Source organism: Labeo rohita, chromosome 16, assembly GCF_022985175.1.
Source record: "Labeo rohita strain BAU-BD-2019 chromosome 16, IGBB_LRoh.1.0, whole genome shotgun sequence".
Taxonomy (NCBI): Eukaryota; Metazoa; Chordata; class Actinopteri; order Cypriniformes; family Cyprinidae; genus Labeo; species Labeo rohita.
Window position 1 is genome coordinate 13,958,914 of NC_066884.1, and position 21,156 is coordinate 13,980,069.

At 36.2% G+C, this 21,156-nt stretch overlaps 3 protein-coding genes across 3 annotated transcripts in view; 1 reads left to right on the plus strand and 2 right to left on the minus strand.

Annotated features, from left to right (window-relative positions):
- Positions 1-763: 763 nt before the first annotated feature.
- On the minus strand, positions 764-8,981 carry zgc:172323 (uncharacterized protein LOC564165 homolog). The gene is made up of 11 exons (XM_051130586.1): positions 8,707-8,981; positions 4,111-4,264; positions 3,569-3,718; positions 3,158-3,277; positions 2,962-3,057; positions 2,755-2,889; positions 2,287-2,397; positions 1,832-1,942; positions 1,589-1,713; positions 1,108-1,449; positions 764-945 (listed from the first exon to the last, which is right to left on the minus strand). Exons 1-11 carry the CDS (start codon positions 8,925-8,927, stop codon positions 858-860), a joined length of 1,653 nt encoding a protein of 550 aa, XP_050986543.1. The 5' UTR covers positions 8,928-8,981; the 3' UTR covers positions 764-857.
- Positions 8,982-11,441: 2,460 nt separating this feature from the next.
- On the minus strand, positions 11,442-13,435 carry tstd3 (thiosulfate sulfurtransferase like domain containing 3). The gene is made up of 4 exons (XM_051130445.1): positions 13,135-13,435; positions 12,638-12,826; positions 12,401-12,560; positions 11,442-12,241 (listed from the first exon to the last, which is right to left on the minus strand). The coding sequence occupies exons 1-4, from the start codon at positions 13,259-13,261 to the stop codon at positions 12,175-12,177; spliced, it is 543 nt and encodes a 180-aa protein (XP_050986402.1). The 5' UTR covers positions 13,262-13,435; the 3' UTR covers positions 11,442-12,174.
- A 942-nt stretch (positions 13,436-14,377) lies between these two features.
- Positions 14,378-21,156, plus strand: part of usp45 (ubiquitin specific peptidase 45) — a 38,936-nt gene continuing 32,157 nt past the window's right edge. The window contains exons 1-5 of the mRNA XM_051131893.1: positions 14,378-14,410; positions 15,386-15,494; positions 15,691-15,860; positions 16,863-16,963; positions 17,298-17,398. Of these exons, the coding sequence (XP_050987850.1) occupies positions 15,392-15,494; positions 15,691-15,860; positions 16,863-16,963; positions 17,298-17,398 (475 nt within the window). The 5' untranslated portion in view covers positions 14,378-14,410; positions 15,386-15,391. The remainder of the gene's footprint in view (positions 14,411-15,385; positions 15,495-15,690; positions 15,861-16,862; positions 16,964-17,297; positions 17,399-21,156) is intronic.

Consider the following 21,156-nt stretch of genomic DNA (forward strand, 5'->3'; position numbering starts at 1 on the left):
TGCTTTATATCCGCCTTTTCTTCACGTGAGAGTTGTTTGTAAATTTTATGGGTTTGGTTTCTGGTCTCATCAGCATCCAGCTATTTTTAGCCATACATAACAGCTGGTTTTGCTGCTTGATATTGCAAATTGGTGTGTCTTACCATAATATTTTAATGTACTATCTTAATTATGAGCACACTGGTTTGTAGTGCAAACAGTTTTACAGTTTAATGCACATTATTATTCTTTTGGTTATTTCCCTTTAGCGGCTAATGAAGCAGAAGTCTCACCCTCAGTCTTAAAGAAAAAGGTGGATATCTTTGACTGTTTTGTGTCAGTTTCATCCTCCTTTTGCCCACAGTGTCTGGCGTCTGTAGTTTTATGCTTAAGTACTCCAGTGCACATCTTCCTCACACTTCCAGACAGTTTGAGTGTTTGGCATGTTCCAGTGTGAACCGATCAAGATGGATCAGATGCAGATGAGGAGGGCAGATTTGGATAGAATGGGGCCATATAGTTGTGTGACTTCATGTTGTGGCAGTACCGTTCATATGACGGCTTGCATGGGATTCCCCTTTGGCCAAAGAATCGAGGTGATACACTGAGCCTGGAGTGACAATCACACTCCCTGCCTCTATCCTAAGTTGTTTTCCTGTCTGTTCCTTCCTCATCATCTGTCTTTGACACAGTCATAATATGCCCTGCATCCTACACCTGTTGATGTTGTGGATTGTATGCACAAACAATGGAGAAACAAAACCCGCAAGATGTGATGCTTAGAGCTTTATTGTGGACAAGCAATGCAAGATGCAAGCTGATTTTTGGTTTGTAAGGCACGCACATCTGAAGGCATGATTGGTGAGCAGAAAACACCACTACTCTTCTTCATCTGCTGCTCCAGAGATGGAATATGATTTCTCCTGTGTGCTGCTCTCCAGCGTGTCATCCTCAGTTTTGACTGTTCTGTGAGAGAAAGCAATGCAGAATCTAAGTGAACAAGAACGGAACTCTAAAATATAAATTCAACCCTTTTTAATTTTATATAAAGAGAGATATGAGAATGGGATCATGTCAGAATTGACGTGCCTGCAAACACCACAGAAAGAAACTTGATTTTAATGCTACCTGATAAGCACAGTCTTCCTCTCCGTCATCTCCACAGCTTGCTCTTGAGTGTAGTCTGCAGTGGCACCTGGGCCGCCAACCCCACCGGTGATGCCATTAACAAGACCTCCTCCAATACCTCCGGCACTACCATCCCCAACACCTTTACCAATGCCTCCTCCAATACCTCTGGCAAACCCACTGTCTAGACCTCCAACAAGACCTCTGCCTTCTCTATCAGCAAGTCCTGCAACACCTGCGGCTGCAGCAGTGTGAACACTCATGCTGCCGCTCATGAGGGACATGGTTTGCATGCTCTGCATCACAGAAGTAATACGTGAGTCTTCACCCTCAATGAGCTTCCTGTGAAGAAAAATTAAAAAGGAAGGATTAAAGAAAATGCCGCTTTGCTTAAATTCTGGTTTGTTCTACCCTGAAAGTTTTTTTGGAGTTGGTGGTATTTGTTTGGATTTAAACAGTTTTTCAAGTATGTAAAATCTACCTGTATGTGGTAATTTCAATCTCGAGGGCCATCTTCACATTGAGGAGATCTTGGTATTCACGCAGGAGCAGTGCTGTCCTTTGTTTGGAGGATTTAAGCTCAAGCTGCAAGGTCTCAATTCTTGCCTGACGAAAAAGAAAAGAACAAAACCGAAGTGCTAAGGTCATGTTTATGCTCAGATTTCTTTCTCTGAATGTAAAGCATGATGGCCAAAACATGATTATATATGACTCGGTTTCTCACCTGGAGTTCTTCCAGTTCTTTTCTGTACTTTTCTTGAGTTTCACGGATCTGTGCTTCCAAAGCCTCATTTTTGGTTTTCAAAGAGTCCAAATCACGTTCCTTATTTTGAATCTACAAATGTCCAGAATATTTAAAACAATAGGAAACAATGAATGAATGTTATTCACCTTTTTCTTCCCCTAAGAGTGGGCATTTGTAAACTTTATGGGTGTGACTTCCGGCCTCATCTGAGACCAGCTATTTTTTTCTTCTCATTATTTCTCTATAGCGGATAATGAACTGGAAGTCTCACCCATAGGCTTACATCCGCGTAGAAGAGAAACGTGGATACTGTAATCATTTTGAATATGAGGCCTATGTTATTTTACTATTGTTATAGTAATCATATAAAATTAACATATCAGAGATTTGTTGCCCAATTTAAGCATGTTTTAAGAATTATCATTAATACTTACATCCTTCTTGGCAGTTACAATTTCCTCTCGCACGCTTCGCACCTTGTCTACATGTTTTGACGATTTGCTGGTGAGATCGTCAAATTTGGTTTTGTACCAAGAGTCCATTTCCTGCAAAAAAAAAAATAGTTTTGTTAATATAAGTCCTGGATGTGTTGTAACATTTGTTTAAACATATAGCTGTTTTTATTTAGTTGTTTTGTTTGCAGCATAAACATGGGATGGAAAAATCCTATATTTATGCTTCAAATAAAAGTCTTAGAAATGTATAGAACTGTGTGAATTAACGACAAGTACAAAGAGTGTTATTGTTTTTTCCATCTTAATTCACAAAAATATCTAAATAATAAAATAATCCCCATAACGCCCCATTTCATTTTAAACGTTTCCATTCAAAATGGAAAACATATAGGTACATATTTTAAGTGAAACATTATTAAACATTATTTGTTACGTAAAAATCCTCACCTGTAAGTTCTTCGCGGCAATGTCATCATACTGGTGTTGGATCTGCTTGAGGGCGTTTGAGAGGTCGGGAAGGGTGTATGCGTCTGCTGCTGTGGCGTGGGCCGCGTAGATCTGTTTCATAAGCTCTTCGATTTCCTGAAGACGTGCGGTTTTGAAAAATGTTAATATTTATCTATTTATTTATCAAGGACTATATATATATATTACCTCTTTGTGTACTCTTCGAAGGAATTCTAGTTCCACCTCCAGGTTTTCTAGCTGCTTCTCCAAAGCAATACGCGCAGCGGTGGCGGCGTCCACATCCTGAGACGGTAAAAGATGTTCATCTCTCATTCTACCACCTTTTCATTTATAGCCTAAAACTAACTAAAATTGTTATAAAACAATATGATGGTAATCATACCGGACGGAAGGCTTCTATATCAAGCTCGGCTTTCTTCCTCATCTCTAAGGCCTCCTCATATTTCACCTTCATCATCTCCAGCTGACCCGCCATAGCATCCTTTGCAGCGACAGCAAGGTCCTTTAAAAGCAATTAGAGATATTATCATATAATAGACTAAAATATAAAGTGAGAGACTGTGTTCCCCTCAGTGCGAATTATCTCTTAATTGTTCCTTATCAAAAGTCTTAAAATAGGCTAGCGTAAATATTTAATTTTACTTTATCATACTTTTAAGTCATTTAATAGGCTAGACATTAAACTATATGGCTGCATATAATTAACTAGGTACTCTTCATTTATTGTAGCCTTTTGAAATATTATTTGACGCTTAAGACCTGTCGAAATATTCATTCAAATGATTATAGCTACCCGCTGTACTCTCATCTGGTCCGCCAGCCTCTTCAGCTCCTTGAGTTGCTCCTCGTACAGCAGGCGGAGGCCGGTGGGCTTCAAGTATCGATTCTTTAGGGCCTCGATTTCCGTCTCCAACAATTTGTTTTGCTGCTCCAGCGATCGGACCTTTGTTGCGACAGGAGAATAAGAAAACACAGTACGCGTGTTATGTGCTCTGTCTGTGTGCCCACAGAAGTGCGAATAATACGCTTTATCTCGGGAGCCAGCAGTGGCATTTCCACACTGCCAGTGCCCGCGACGCATTCAAGCGTGGCCATATCAGACAAATGCTGTCAAAGATGCCTCTAAAAATAAGGCTTGTTTTCAAGAGCATTAGGAGCACTATTAAATTATATTGCATTTTTGTTATTTTGTAATCAATTACATCAATTATTGTTATAAATAATTTAAATAAAGTGGCATCACTGACATTTGCTATATTATAAAGTGCTGCCAATGTTATTGTCTGTGATATAGTGCACCGAGGGCATACTAATTTTTTTTGTAAATGCGCTTGCCTTCTCGATGTATGCTGCCAGTCGGTCGTTGAGCACAACCATCTCTTGTCTCTCACTGGTTCGTGTGCTCAGGAATTCACGGTTTTCCGCAGCAGCCTGGTCGAGATCGACCCCTGGACCACCTCTGCTAAGACAGATGGCTCCCATTCCGACACTGCAATTAATTCAAATTTTTCACAACTTGAATACCAAAGCTAAAACGCCATTAGATCAGCTCTGAAATGAATACAGTGTAGCGTGTGGCTGATATGGTGAAGACGCATTTATTTGTCACTTTGGGGTTTACTAGGTCAGAGTTATTACACAGTAAAAATAGATGGGTTATTTTTTTTAACCCAATAGATGGGTTACACATATTGGGTCACTGTGTTGGGTTATTTTCTAAAACGTTGGGTTATTTTTTTAAACATCGTTGGGTTGTTTTTAATAATAACCCAGCGTTGGGTTTAATTGGTTCCCGCGGCGACAGTTCAAATTTTAACGGTCGACAGTGACTGACGACAGAAGAAGCTGCTGCTGCATCAGTGTGAGGTGAGTAACAGGGTTTTAATAACTCTTATAACATTATACTTATACGAAGAACGTGAAATGCACTTCAAAATTGAACTTTTGTTGTTGTATGTTTGTTTTTTTTTAACGAAGTTGTAGTTTCCTTTAGTCAGTGTATTGTAACGTTACTGCGGAGAATGAGCTCCATTGTAAACGAATAACTTCAGGTTAACTTAGCTGTCCCAGTTAGGTCGCTAGCAGTAATACATTAAATAAACATTAGCAGAAAGTTGTAAAACTGTTTAGAGATGTATTACAGTAACCTAAAGTTAATAATGTATGGTGGAATGTATATAGGACTACTTATGTTTACTGAAATCACCGTCTACCATTACTACAGGTTTAGTATTATTTTACAGCCGATGAAGGGATCTAGACATACGGTTTCTGACTACAGTTTGTTTGGTCGCATTAATGGTTATCACATTTAACTTTATATGGGAAATGGCTAATGTTAAATGAGACATTGTTGATTTAAACCGCGCTGCACGAACCTTTCAACTTCGGTCCAGTATGTAACGTTAGGCTCAGCGGCCGCTCAGAGAGATGCGCTCAAATTCAGTTAATTCTCTGTTTAGAAAAGTCTAAAAATAATCACATTTCCCAAAAGAAAGACGTGATGGGAGAAACGAAGCTTTTCAAGGTTTCGAATCAATTAAACGAATCGCTTAATTCGCAAAATGATTCACTGCTTCCAATCGTTCGTGACACAACGGCGACGCCTGCTGGTCAAAACAGGGCAAGCGTCAGTTGTTTGGAAAGCGAGCACTAATTGGAATAACACTAAATGTGTTTTTATGGTTTATTTATATTGAATATTGTTATGCATATATTAGAATCGCCTCTAATTACAGCCATTTCTCTTATAAAGCTATGACAGATTTGCATGTTTTTTTAAATGTGTACTAAATGTGTTTATACTTATTTTTAGACATTGGGTTCTTCAGTGAAGGAAAAACTACAACAGTGGAATCTCATACATTAAACATCCACATGCCAATTAACTGAAATATTTCAAGGTACGTAAACTATTTATATTAGTGATCCATATACATTACCAGTCAAAAGTTTTTGGACAGCAAGATTTTTAATGTTTTTAAAGAATTCCCTTCTGTCTAAGCCTGCATTTATTTCATCCAAAATACAGCATTTAAAATAACCGCTTTCTATTTGAATATATTTAAAATGTAATTGTCCAGTCTTTTCAAAGCTTTTAAAATAGAAAGCAGTTATTTAAAATAGTAAAAATATTTCACAATATTACTGCTTTTACTGTATTTTGGATAAAATAAATGCAGGCTTAGTGAGTAGAAAATAATTCTTTAAAAAACTTTAAAAATCTTACTGTTCAAAAACTTCTGATTAGTAGTGTAGGTTTTCCAACAATTATGAAAAAATGTTTCTAGTTTATCTGTAAAATGTTTCTTCTTCTGCTTCATCTTATCACAGAGGAAGGAGTCAATGAAGGAAGTTTTATGCGACCAGATGACACCAGCATTGCTGCACTAACTCCAAGAGAAGAAGTTTTTAGCATTTTCAACGGTGAAGCAGTGGAACAGAAGACCTTACTACAAGCAGTGGATCTGTGTTTCAGACATTTCTACATTTATGACATCTACTACCCAAAGCCCCCTGCACCCATTTGCAGCACACAGTCTTTAATATTCCAGGAGTTCTTCCAACACATTACCTCTTCCTTAGAAACTTTGTATTTATTGATCCGTAAAAACTTTTTATGTTGCTGATTATCAGCAAGTCCAGCAGCCAGCAGATTTCCTTTTTATTTTATTATTATTATTATTATTATTATTATTACTTGTGTTTATGATTTTTTATTTTTGTTTTATTTTAAAAGTTTGTATGTTATGTTTGTTTTATTTGTGCACATTTGTGTATGTGTTGATATAAATAAATATGAATTGATACACATTCATGACCCTGGACAACAAAACCGGTCATAAGTATCATGGGTACATTTGTAGAAATAGCCAAAATTGCATTGTATGGGTCAAAATTATCAAATTTTCTTTCATGCCAAAAATCATTAGAATATTAAGTAAAGATCATGTTCCATGGAGATATTTTGTAAATCTCCTACCATAAGTATATTGAAACTGAATTTCTTATTAGTAATATGTATTGCTAATAACTTCATTTGGACAACTTTAAAGGCAATTTTCTCAATATTTAGATTTTTTTGCACCCTCAGATTCCAGATTTTCAAATAGTTGTTCTATCCTATCAAACCACATATTAATAGAAAGCTTATTTATTGAGCTTTCAGATGATGTTTATATTTAAATACAAAAAACTTGACCCTTATGACGGGTTTTGTGGACCAGAATCACATTTGTTGGTTTTGAATTCAGTGTACATCTTGAAAATATGTCAGTTGTGTGTGCATATTTGTGTTTTGAATGTATTATATTTTCACATTCTTGTACACTTATTTTGTAAACATTTGCAGTATGACTGTTTTACATTTAAAAATATATTTGTAAAAATTTGCATATTTAAATAAACAAAATATTTATTTGAAAACAAAGTAGTGTTATAGTGTATTTTTATAAAAAAAAAATAAAAAATAAAAAATAAATAAAAACTGATATAAATGAATCTAAATAATTAACTCAACTGTTGGGTTACTTTTAACCCAACTGGATTTTAACCCAATTCATTGGGTTATAATAACCCATAGATGGGAAGGTGCTATACCAACCCATAGTTGGGTTACTAGTTGGGTTATTTTTAACCCAACATTTTTTAGTGAGTAAGAGTCTCCTAGAGGCTGTGTGTGATTTCTAACGGACCAGTAAATAAAATTAAAAAGAAACATGTTCTAAGATGTTCTAACCAAGAAATTATTTGCCACCAGACAACAGAATAGAAAATTAAAATCTCAATGCGAAATTTAAATGCCAAATATCTATCTAGCTACATACCTATCTGTCGTATGTTTATGTAATATAAATATTTAAATTATATAAATAATTTCATGAAATTTTTATTACGTGTATGTTAAATTATGTTATATATGCTTATTATGTGTATCAATATATTTAATTAGCAATAATAAAATTAAAATATAAACAATAAAATATAAAATTAATCTCTCAAATATAAAATGATTTATTTTGTAAAGGGCTATATGCACTTCTTTAGTAAACAATAAAAAACGTAATAAAAAAAATATATAAATATCTTTAAATATTTCCTTAGCATAACACTGTATGCATGCTTACAATATATCTAGTGACTTTTTTATTGTTGTAAAAGTGTGTGCACAAAAAGCAAAGCGAATATTCACATCGAGTTATCGCTCTAGATTACTGGCGGAGTGTTTTTCATGGGAATAAAACATCGCATAAAGCATAGCATCTCCTCCAATTTCTAATACAACCATACATGTCAAATTGGACGTGTAAATAAACGCTTTGCTGTTTGACTTGTGCGGCAACACTTAATGCGAATTTTCCGCTGGAGTTGAAATTTTTCAACTTGCCTGGAATACGCGATAGAGGTGTATATCACACATTCGCGGCAATGGCGTATAGAAAGCCAAGTGGTTCAAAAACACGTGAATTTTAACGCATTAACAAATAAGCGTATCTCACGCGTTGAATTTTTTACCCGTATTTTACGCGTTAAATACGTGGTAGTTACGCGTAAAAAAATCAACGCGTTACATACGCGCAAACAACACGTATTTAATGCGTGAAATATGCGTATAATATTATGTGTTGCTGACGTGTTAAAATTTACGTGTTTTTGAACCATTTGGCCTTCCATAATCGCGTCGCCCCTAGCGAATTCGCGTTTTTGGATTGACATTGTATGTAACTTCAGCTAGCCTACTCGTGGGAATAACACGCCATAACATTCTCATATTTTCTCTTTCATCAAAAGCTTACTTTGAGCATCTCCTCTAAATGCCAGAAACAACGAATTACTTCGAATTCTCCTTTTCAATAGGTTTAACAAATTGCATTTTAATTGCATGTTCTGCATTTTTTTTTTTTTTGTGCCAGCAGGATGGGCGATGCTTACCCAGTCATGAAGGGCTGACTGCGTGAGGATGAGATGGTCCTCCGGCCCACTGCCATGCTTCTGCTGACAGCGCTGGCTTTACGGGTGTAGCTGGCTGAACGGCACCTCCCGACATCCCGTCTGACAGGAGAAGGGCTGCTGACCCTCACCTGGTAAGAGGAGGTGCTAGCATCCTCAAAATGACGGCGATAGGATGAGATCCTTTCTGGGCTGCGACTCATTATGGGTCAGTGGCTAAACTTTAAGGCCTTGCTGTGTTGATCTTCCTCTTGCAAGTTCTGCACACACAAATCCACACTCCCAGAGATCCAGGATTTTTATACTCCGCTATAAACATGAGTCAGTGCTATGGGAATGTTGAGCCTCTGCACCATCAAGAATTGTGCCTGCCACTCAAACATCTGTCAGGGTCTTGAGAGGTGTTGAATGGAGAGGCAAATTATGAGACAAGGCTCCATTAGTCTGGAGGTGATGTGATGTGGTTTGATATGTAGGGATTTTAATTACACATGCTTCTAGACAGGGCAGGGAAAAATGTCACAAGGTCAATCTGAGCAGAGGGAGATGACACTAATGTGGTCACTATTTACACTGCAGAACGTTTAAAATGAGAAACGCGAGGGGAATTAACTGGAGTGTTTTTCTATGGCCTGTCTGAGATTCACGCTTAAGGTGACTAAAGGATGTAAGTGGGAATTACAAAAGCCCTTGGAGTCTCTTTAATCAGGAACTAGCGAATAATGTTTTTTCCTTTAAAAATTATGCAGATGGTTTTACAGTTTCAGCTGAATTGAGGTCTAATGTTTATTCATTACAAAACAGTTTTCTTTTTTTTGAAAGGCTGACCGAATGTGGTTTATGAAATTCTTTCCGACTATCTAAGATTTGCCAGGCATGTGGGAGGAAGGCTGGGTCTGCATCTCTATGAGATGTGAGGACAGTGGCTAAATGAGCTCAAACACTCAGGCGTTATTTTACTCCTGCTATCTCATTCAATTACAGTACATTAGTCACTCATCCCTATAGCAGTGCTAAAAAACTATGACAGCATTGGTAAAGACAGTAGACTAGACTCTTTATTGGTAATAATAAGGCACTGTTATCTTTGTCCACTCTGGCTGCTGTGCTCAATTATAATTAAAACCATTTTCTAAATTTCAAATTCATCACTGAGAGACAGCTTTGTCATATCCACATTAATGACAATGGTACATATAATTCTTACACATACGCATGGCTCAAAGACTAACATGACTAATAACAGTGCAATCTCAGAAAAAAAAAGTTGCTGAGGTATTGATATGTACACTTTAGGTACTAATATGAATTCTTTATGGCTAAATAATGAAACAAAAAAGGTAAAAATAAGACCTTTTATTCTGAGAGTGTAAGACATTCTTCCATGATTATATAATGGCAATACCATGCACTGTAAAAAATGCAGGTGAATTTAACAGTAAAAAACTAAAAATGCTACAGTAAAAACATGGTAAATGGTTAACAGTAAAAAACTGTAAAATTTACAGTGAATAACCATAAATTGACATTCCCAGAATTCCCTGTGTTACATTTTTTTTTATTTGATGGTTTTTTTGTTGAAATAACTCTTTCTTCTTAGTTTTTACTTAGGTTTGTACAATAGGGTTGTATGTTACATCTAATGTTGTTAAATTAATGTTTATTGCATTATTTCAGTTTCATGTGTGTTACCATGATGGTGTTTAGTGATTGTGTGATTGACACTGTGCATCTTCTATGTATGTTAATATTTAAAAGCTGTTTGCGATGAGTTTTCGCTCATCATGCGACTTTCTCATCACCACCTGCTTTTGGTGGTTATGAGTGTATTACAAAGGTACAAAACAGATTTCAGTACTTCAATAAGTTGGTAAATTAATATTATATCAGTTAATGAAATTACAGTATTTACCTGTAAATTTAAGTGAAAACCGTAAAATGTTAAACGTTGCTACCGTAACTTTTACAGTAAAACTCTGGTAACCACAGCTGCCAGTTTTTTACCGTACATTTTACGGATTTTTTTTTACAGTGTGTACAGCTCTTGTTGTCTTTAGCCACTTAAACGTACGTGATGAAGATGATGAATAGCAGAAAAGTTGTTCTTATTTCTATGGTTGAAACATTTATAATACCATTAAAAAGTTTAAAATGTAATTTATTCCAGTAATGACAAAGTTGTCCCACTTAATATTATAGTTAAAAAAGTAAATCATTCAGGGTTCTTTGATGAACAGAACAGAGCTGTATTTGAAATAGAATAGTCTTTGATGAATGAAAGTATTAATTTCTTTAAATTCACTACATTACAAGGATATGTACATTTTGAATTCTTGCCAGTGCAAAACTAATGCCACTTTAACACCATTTAATGTTAATATTCATATTTGTAGCACAAATGATGAGCGATGAGTCACTTTTTAATATTTAGTTTAAATATACATTAAAATATTTAGCATCTCTGACAACAAAATGTTAATAACACATATTGTTTTAATAAGCACATAACACAATGTAGCATCAAAGTTTTATTTTCAATACAAAAACATAACTGTCCAGTCACTTCATAAATCACTAAATAAAATGTACACTATATCAGTCAAAATGTTTTGAACAGTAAGGTTTTTAATGTTTTAAATGAGTCTCTCCTGCTCACTACACCTGCATTTATTTGATCCAAAGTACAGCAAAAAATTTTTTTTACTATTTAAAATAACTGCTGTCTATTTGAATATATTTTAAAATGTATTTTATTCCTGTGATTTTAAAGCTGAATTTTTAGCATCATTACTCCAGCCACATGATCCTTCAGAAATCATTCTAATATTCTGATTTGCTGTGCAAAAACCATTTTATTATTATTATTTTGAAAACAGCTAAGTAGACTTTTTTCAGGTTTCTTTGATGAATATAAAGTTCAGAACAGCATTTATCTGAAATAGAAACCTTTTGTAACATTACAGATGTCTTAAATAAAATGCTCAAATAAAAAAAAGTAAACATATTTCACAATATTACTGCTTTTGCTGTATTTTGGATCAAATAAATGCAGGCTTGGTGAGCAGAAGAGACTTATTTCCAGAAGAGACTTACTTTTTAAAAAACATAAATCTTACTGTTCAAAAACTTTTGACTGGTAGTGTATATATATATATACAATATAAATATTTAGGTTTACCTATTAGGCAAATAGCCCACAGCCCTTTGAACAGAAGTTGTAACATACACTCTCCCATTCAAACCAACTACGTTAAATAAAATAATCACCCTAGAATGCACACTGCTCATGTCATGTTACAGTGCATCTTTTCAGATTTAAATATAATCACACCATTCCTTTATTTGATTCGGTCTCAGTGGCACATTTTGACTCTGCGTATAATCCAAACTGTAGTACAGGTCAATTAAACTTCTATCACAGTGTTAACATGACTAAAATGTGACAACATGTTACTCTTTGGTTTGTATTAGTTCACGTTCTGCCCATTTTTGCCATCCGCCTGAAAAATGCTGAGCCCTACAAGAAGAGAGAGACAACATGTTAAATTAGACAACTAAAGCAAACAGAACTTCAATATACAGACTGATCTTAATTCATTTTAAAAGTACATTTTTCTTTATTTCTAGACTGAAAAGCTGATTCTTTTCACGAATGAAACTGTATAAAGAGGCTTACTTGGTGTATCCTAAAGACACTGCAGTTTCCATGCCTTTTTTGCTTCTTACACCAGCTAAGCAGGTGAACACTACGGTTTGGGATTGTGATGGCATGGCTCCTCCGTATTTCTCCTTGAATTCATCAGGCGTGAGCTGGAGAGCTCCATTCAATTGTCCCACTGCAGAAGAGAGAATACAGCATTGTAACTGTGCCTTTAAATACACAGTATAAGGATGAGGCCATGCATTGACTTACAGGGCACGTTAATTGACCCCGGTATATTCCCGTATTCCCTGAGTTCCCACGGCTCACGGACGTCTATAACCACCGTAGTTTCGGAGAGCAGCAGTTTCTTCAGCTGTTCGTAGGTCACTTCTACTGAAGGCTGACTTGAAGAGCTGAAATTTCGTAATGAAGTACCATCACAACGAATAAAGCGGATGTCTGAAAGACAGGTTTTGACACGTTTGACCAACAGGGGCCGTTCTTCTGCGCGTATATACACTTATAGTTGTCATGTGATATTTTATCCTTAAAACAAAAATGTCACCTTTAGAACAATTTATACAAGCTTAGGTTAATTACGTATTACAGCCCAAACCTTTCCAAATACGTAAAGACAGAAATTACACGTTAAATCAGTAAAGATGAATGCAAGATTCACCGTGATTTTTCTGAACTAACGTCACTGATGTCAAACACGGTGTATTACATATACCTCTTAAATATCAATGTAATATTTCAACACTCACGCTGTAAGCAACGCAAATGTATCCTGCAAGAAGTAGTTGTTAGTTGTCTTGTAACAGGAATGACACTTCTGCCGGCTAAAACGCCGACAATACTCCTCGTCAGCCGTGAACAGACATTTAACGCCATGCTAGGATTTATGGTAATGAAAGCTACAAGGTGACGACGTTCCTTATCTCTTGTTTTGTATTTCAATATTGACAAAAACACTGGAACTGACTATAAGTTACGCTGAGTTGCGGCTACCCATTACTCCTACACAGCACGCATGCGCACAACTACACCTACGTATTACCAGTGACGTAGGTTACGTAGGCTACGTATCTCCTCTTTTAAATCCCAAACTCGTATGCAAACCTATGCAAACCTAGGTATATGTGAAGCTTTTAAAGTTGTTTATATGATCTATATGATTTTTTCGTTTTAATTTTCTTTTTTACTTTTTCATTTCTTATTTGTCGTATAAAGTGTTATGCTGCATGTTGATAAATAAGTAATTATTGTCATGTTTATTGATTATAATTTGACTGGCAATAAAGGAATTAAATGCTTAAGGAATTGGCTGACAGGCATTAATGTTAAATTAGTGGTGATTGCTAGGTATTTTTTTAAAAAAAACACAGAGTGTACTTTTATTTTAATTTCTTTAATATTTTATACAAACGCAGGTTCGTAAGCAGTTCTCAAATATGCATATTAACAAACTATACGAAAATGTGAAATGCGCATTTAAAAATATATTAAATAACATATTAAATATTTTAAATATTTAAAAAGCGGATAAAAAGGGGATTTGTTGAAACAAACAAAAGCTAAAAGTTACGTTTTTTGTATTATATTTAACAATAATAATGCTTGCTCAGAATAGCCACTTTGTGTTTACATTTAAACAAAACGCTACAGTACCTAGTGATTCGAAATGAACACTTTTGTAAGTACAGTAGATATACAAACGAGTTTGGCCATACAAGTATCCGTAGTGCGTCGTTGAGGATGCGACCACGTGATACATGTGATACTTGTGCTTTCTGTTCTTCTCCAAATGCCACCAAATACGCTGACAAAGTCTGTTAATCAAAATAGAAACTGTCTTTCGGGATTACTCGATTCCTGACTGTCGACGTGTTAGATCCGAACATCAAAACTAGCGGCAGAAATTCTTGCGTATTTATAAACTTGGAATCATATGTAAGTTATCAGCTTCGCTCTTCCACCTGGCCACTTGACAACTGACGTTCACTTGGTAGTGATCCTGGAGAGGAGGGGACCATAAAAAGGGTGAGTTGGGTTTATGACTATAAGCCAAAGACCGTTTAATGTTTATAGCTAGTCTTTTTAAAACTACATTATGTTATAAACAGATCTGACTTACTAGTAAAGAAGCAAAGGCCTTTAACCAGCCGGTACCTGCTGTCAGTACTTGTATCAGTTACCTGGGCAAGTCTCAGGTGTCGTGCTCTTATTTGCTTTACTACAGTGGCCGTGCTAATAGCTAATTCCCTTGTATGCCTTTATTATCCTCACTTAGTGATTCGTCAGTTATAAATAATGGTTATGCTGTTAACAGAAGACTTCCTTGTCAAAATTGTATTTAAATGCTCTTCTTAGGTACAGTCTATATGAGGTTTAGATAGGACTGATACTGACTGTAATGTCTGCCTACTGAGATAGTTGAGATGGAAAGGAAAAAGACTTAGGAGTGTCAATAGATTATATTAAATCCAGAGTTTTTCAACTGTTTGTCCTTCAGTAAAAACTAAAATTGTTGAGCGGAAGAATCAGTGTGTGAAATATAATTGCAGTTTATATGTTTTGAGTGTTGATTTGAGCACTTTTAACCTTTTAGTTACATTGGGTTATTTTAAAATAATTATGATTTTAGCCTGTCATTTACAATGATTTGTTTTAATATATACATGTATTTATGTTATTTATTTATGTATTATACTGTTTTAAGCCTTTTATGTTGGGTTGTTTTGATTTTGTTTTTGTTTTTTTTTTAAGCCTTGGTTTTTCATTGGATTTTTAGTAGTTTTTTTTTTTAAAACAATTTTAGCTTTTTAGGGACAATGTTTTAATATAATTCTTTTAAATTTAAAATCATTTTGTGTCCACCTTGGAAGTTTGCAGAGGCCCTCTGGTGAGTCTCCGGGCATATGTGTTACATGGTAATGTTCAGAATTGTAGGCTCCAGAAATACTGTTTTAACTGTGCTGTGTGCTCTCATACTTAAAGAGTGACTTTTTTTCTTAGATACAAATGCGGCTGAAAGACCCCTTCTCTTTAAAAGCCGCAGACATGACTAAGCGGTCTAACAAGCCAAAGAAGCCTCGCGATGAAGACTCGTCCGATGAGGTTGGCGGTAAGGAAAAGTTTCGCTGTAATTTCATGGAATGCTTGGAACTCATTGCAAAAATCATTGACACGCATCCAAACATTTATCAGACATTAAGGATCTATAATGCATGAACTGCATTCTGATTCAGATTGTAAATTTACTAATGCTTGCATAGAATGGTAAACTCTACAGCAAAGGCGTATATTTTGGTGTCATGCAGGGTTGACGTGCCAGCATGTTAGCAGGGCTGTAGACCTCAGCTCAGTAAAGAAAGCAGTGACAGGCAGCCTGTGGTCGGTGTGCTCCGACTGCCTTAAAGAGAGGAACATGCTTGAGGGAGAACCAGCAGGAGGACATGACATCCTTGTGTGCCTCAAGTGTGGGTTTCAGGTGAGATCTTCTCATTCTGCAGCAGCAATGTATTGCGTTACAACGTAGGCGGTTTTGGCAGCGTGCAGCGACGGGTTGTTAGTGGCTTATTTGCATTTTACAACTGGTAGAAACCTGACTGCCAAAACAGAATTTACTGTAAGATATTTACTTATGAAGCAAGGGTAACTGACAAGTCATTTTAAAGGCATTTCTATATTTTTTAGGTCAAGTTCGAGGGTCTGTAAGATTAAAAACTACAGTAAAATCAGAGAAACTTTAAAAATATTATTAAAACTGTTTTCTATTCACATTTGTTTTAAAACAAAAGAGTCCTTTCACACAATCCTTCAGAAATCATTTGGATATGCTGATTTGGTGCTCAAGAAACATGTCATATTATTATCAGTGTTGAAAACAGTTTAATAGAAGATACAGATTTTTCAGGATTCTGTGGTGAATGGAAAGTTCAATGTAACAGCATTTATAGATTTTTTTTTTCTAACAATGTAAAAGTCTTTTACTTTCACTTTTGATAAATTTAATAAGTCCTGACTGAATAAAATTAAAATGTATTAAAAAAACATCTTACTGACCCCAAACTAACTATAATTGTTATGAAAAGTATAAAATGTGGTGAATAAAATTAGACAGGCCTAACACAGCTGTGGTGGTTGGCTGTTGCATGTTTTAAAACCAAATAATTAAGTTTTATTAGGCCTGTGTTTAAAAGGTCATATTATTAACTGACCCCTGGTCACACAGCATTTTCTAAAAGTAATTTGAGTGTCCCTACTGTTTCCTTTGCCTTTTACCCACAGTTTTTGTATGGGTTATTCAAATTGTGACAGAACATTTGGGAGTATGGCAGAGGTTTGTTTGACCTTGATTTGACAGTGGAAGGAAAGATGTGTTTGCAATCACTCAATTTTGATCACTCAAATTTTAAAACTTGTCCAAAATCTATTTTTTTCCATTGAGAGTAATATATGGTAACCTTGCTGTTGTGTCTCTCACTTTTAGGGTTGTAACCAGGCAGAAACTCAGCATTCCACAAAACACCAGCAAGCTCATCACTCTGACTCTCACTGTATCACCATCAGCCTCAGTACATGGAAAGCCTGGTAGGAAACATCAACTGATAATCCTGTATTTCATGAAGTATTAAGCAGCACACCTGGTTTTAGAATTGATAATAATAAAAAAATGTTTCTTAACCAAATCAGCATATTCAAATTATTTCTAAAGACTGGAGAAATGGCAGTTTTGCCATCACTGAAATAAATTACACTTTAAAATCTATTAAAATTGTTATTTTAAATTGTAATAATATTTCACAGTGTTAGACCCCAAATTTTTAAAAGTTTTAAAAGTATTGTATGTGCTTTTGTATACGACACGACAGTCATAATACATGTAAAAAAATATTTTGATAATTGTTTTGTTCTCTTTTAACAGGTGTTTTGAATGTAAGGAAGAGCTCTCCACTCACTGCAATAAGAAAGCGCTGGCTCAGACTCTGGACTTCCTGCAGAAGCACTCCGCAAAGGCCACCTCAGGTAGTTATTTCACTATATTTCATCTTTAAATATAGAAAAACACCTCTTTTTTTCATCTGCTAATAGTAGTGACAGTCATTTACACGGTTGTGGGGATTCATCTTTGATAGCGGCTGACTACTTCAAAGATTCAAACAAGAAAATCACCTTGTTTCCCGGTGCTGTAGGGGGCTGATTTCTCTTAAATGGCCCTTTTAGTAGCTCCTCATTGTTTCTCTGTACACAGCAATGCCAAGTTGGCACATCTGTCGGTCGCTGACCTTTGTCGTGGGATCACTGGTTTTTAGTTTCCCTGATACAATGAGGGAGACATACGTTTTATTGCACAGTCTTTAGGCAAACTGAAAGCACTGTGATGTTTCACAGACAAAAAAAATCAGCTGTTTTCTTCAGTATTCGTTTTTGTATTCACTTAAATTCAGTTTAATATGTAGCACTTTTCACAATATATGAGGCTTTTTATGCTTGACATAGTTAACATAGTCTTTCATATCAGTGAGAACAATATTGACGCCATAAGTCCTCCTTGGCTTACAACACACTGTTTTGGTTACTGTTTGAACCTCATAAATGTAATCATAATTTCTGTAGGAAAGACATAAAACTGCTCAAGAAGGACACAGTACATTTAGCATTGATTTGTTTCTTATAAGTGATCTATTAAACTTTGTAATACTGGAATCACAAGCTGTAGGCTCAGCCTTTATCTCCTGCTCAGTGTATTACACAGGTGCAACTGGCTGACTGCTTTCTGTCATAACAGTGGCTCCCTGGCTCCACCTAGAGCTCCAGAAGCAATGCAGCCTTGGATGCATGATGAATTTACTCATCTACACATTTAAAATAAGAAGCCTTTTCTCAGTTATTTCTCCACCTACTAGTCTTGACATTTTTTGAAAAAGTTCATCAATGATCAGCTGATGTTTTGTATGATTTTTTTTTAAATTTATGAATCTGTCTTGTACGTCATATTTTACTCCAAAAATCAGATGCGTAATTAGAATTATGTGAGGAAATTATATTCCTAATTAAGAAGATGAAGCATTGTAACATTGTTTTCATCATAATGTGCTTAATTATCATAAAAGTAATGTCACTATACACTACCGTTCAGACGTTTGGGGTCAGAAAGATTTTCTTTTTGAAGGAATCAATATTTTTTTTATTTAGCAAGGACACATTAAATTGATCAAAAGTGCCGGTAAAGATATTTGTAAGGTTTCTGATTCAAAGAAATGCTGTTCTTTTGAACTTACTGTTCATCAAAGAATCCTAGAAAGAATTTATCTTGGTTTTCACAAAAATATTAAGCAGCTACAGCATTAATAATACTAATTAAAGATTCTTTAGCACCAAATCAGCATATTGGAATGATTTTTGAGGATCATGTGACACTGATGACTGGAGTAACAGCTGCTGAAAATTCAGATTTGCATCACAGAAATAAATTCCATTTTAAAATATATGAAACTAGTTACTTAAAAATTTAAAACTGTTGTCGTTTTTGTTATATTTTTTTGTTTTGCCTTGAAATTGGAGTCAGTTATGACCTGGACAAGTTGAGATTCACTCACGCAAGTCATTAGTCTTGGAAAGCCTGATTGAAATTATGAGAATTAACATTATAGAGGATGATCATGTACTTTAGTTGTAAAGGGATTGTGAAGAAACCATCTTAATTACTTTCAGTTACTGCTGTCTGTCATTGTTTTACTAACAGTTTCACTAACAGCTTGTATCCTGTGGTATGTAAACTTAGCCTCCTTCTCTATCTGACTTTGACAGTAAATGCCAAAGCACAGTGTCTGTTACAATTCTCATTTCCCTTTTCAGTGATCAGCAAAGGCCAGTGTATAAAATTTCACATAGCTGTGAAATATGGTACCGCCTTGTCCTTGCATGCTGCTTAGCAGTCATCGAATCTGTTTCCGTCCCTGTCCGTGCCCTGATGCTCTGATGTAGCAAAGTTTAGGTCAGTTAAGCCCAGCCTAACTGGTCGACTGCCACTCCAGGGGCAGCCAGGCTCTTGCTGGAGAAGCTGCGCTCCAATTCCGTTACTGCCGCATGGCTGCGCTCATTAATGGCATTAGGCGCTTGAGTGGTGCTCCCCGGTCGGATTCCCTGAAGAACGGCTGCAGCTGTGTGGCGATCGGATCCTGGGCTCAGCTCCTCCCCCTGCTCTGCCACATCTCCCATGATTCCTCCTCTCTCACTCCAAGCTTCAGGGAGAGGGTCTCGTTTTCTTCAGAAGCAGAGCTTGTTTCAGATATAGAGCATCCTCAGCTGTTGAAAGGCAGTGGATGTTGTGAGAAGGACTTTTCGCTTATGAAGTAGCTGTATTGTCACATTTACTCCAAACATATGAACAAACTCAGTTTTGACTACTTAACAATTAGGGCCCAAGCACTGGATGTGGGAGGAAACTATTGGAATTGCTCAGTTTCTTCTTCTCCAAAATGAATTGCATTTTTGAGAGCCTGAACATGCTTGAAAGCTCATGAAACTTTTCACACATGCCAAAAGTGGTGAAAATTTGCATCTGATATGGGTTTCAGAAGTGGGTGTGGCAAAATGGCTCGATAATGCCTCTAAAATTTGAACAAAGTGCACCTTGAGCTACATTTCACATACATGTATGAAATTAGGTAAACGCATGTAACACACCAGTACCTACAAAGAAGTCCCCTTGGACACAGAGTACAAAACCCAACAGGAAGTCTGTTATTTTGAATTTTCTCTACAAGTTTTGTGCCATTTTTGCCATTTTCAAGCCTTGTATTTAAACGTACTCCTCCTAGAGATTTAAACAGAATAACACCAAATTTGGTCAGTGTAACCTAAAGCACCTTGTGACATTAAATTGCACCAAAATTCACAGGTTTGATAAGAGTCATGTCCTGAACATACGCCCATGCTTATGTTCAGTTATAGTCATAGCGCCACCTGCTGGCAACAGGAAGTGTCATGTTTTATTCTTGGTCAGTCTACTCTAAAGGCCTTTGCAATGTTACATTTCAAAGATCTTGAGTTTTCGTCAAGATCTTCACACGTTCGTGTTCATGTGCCTGAGCACATCTAAAGGCCAATATACTTTTATAGTCAAAGCGCCATCTGCTGGCAACAGGAAATTACTTGTTTTACTCTAATTCAAACTTGCAATATCAAATCTGCACCAAACGTCACGTTTTATAAGAGTCTTAGCCTGAAGGCATGTACACATCAACATACAGTTATAGTCATAGCACCACCTGTTGACATATTCCTCCTATATTTACCACGTTAAGTGAATATTGCCCACTGTTTTCTGTTTTCCTAAAGCCACCAGCTGGCAGTGAGCCTGGGTGCGAGGGCCCTCTCAATGCTGCTTGCAGCTTTAAATCTTTCTTGTTGTTCAAAACCACTCCACTCTATACAGAGTCATACTCTGTTATCTTTGCAGTGTGGCCTTGAGCATAATCAAATATTTTGGTGTTTGCCAGATGATAATTGTAAATGATCTCTGTCCGATCAAGCCTGAGAGCCAATAAACTCGTAGACAGAAAAGGGAAAGACCGTCACCCACTTGGAGATTTTTCTTCTGGTGAGGACCAGAAGGTAGCTGGTGGTGGTCTGTGGTATTTGGCCAAAGTTGGGCCACCTCCTGCCCACATCCTTCTTACCCAGCTCTTTAAATTACCTGTTGCTATTCTTCCATGCCCATTGTTCCTGGCGAGCCGACTAAATGAGGGAGAAGCGGGCGGCCATTGTGGCTGCAAAAT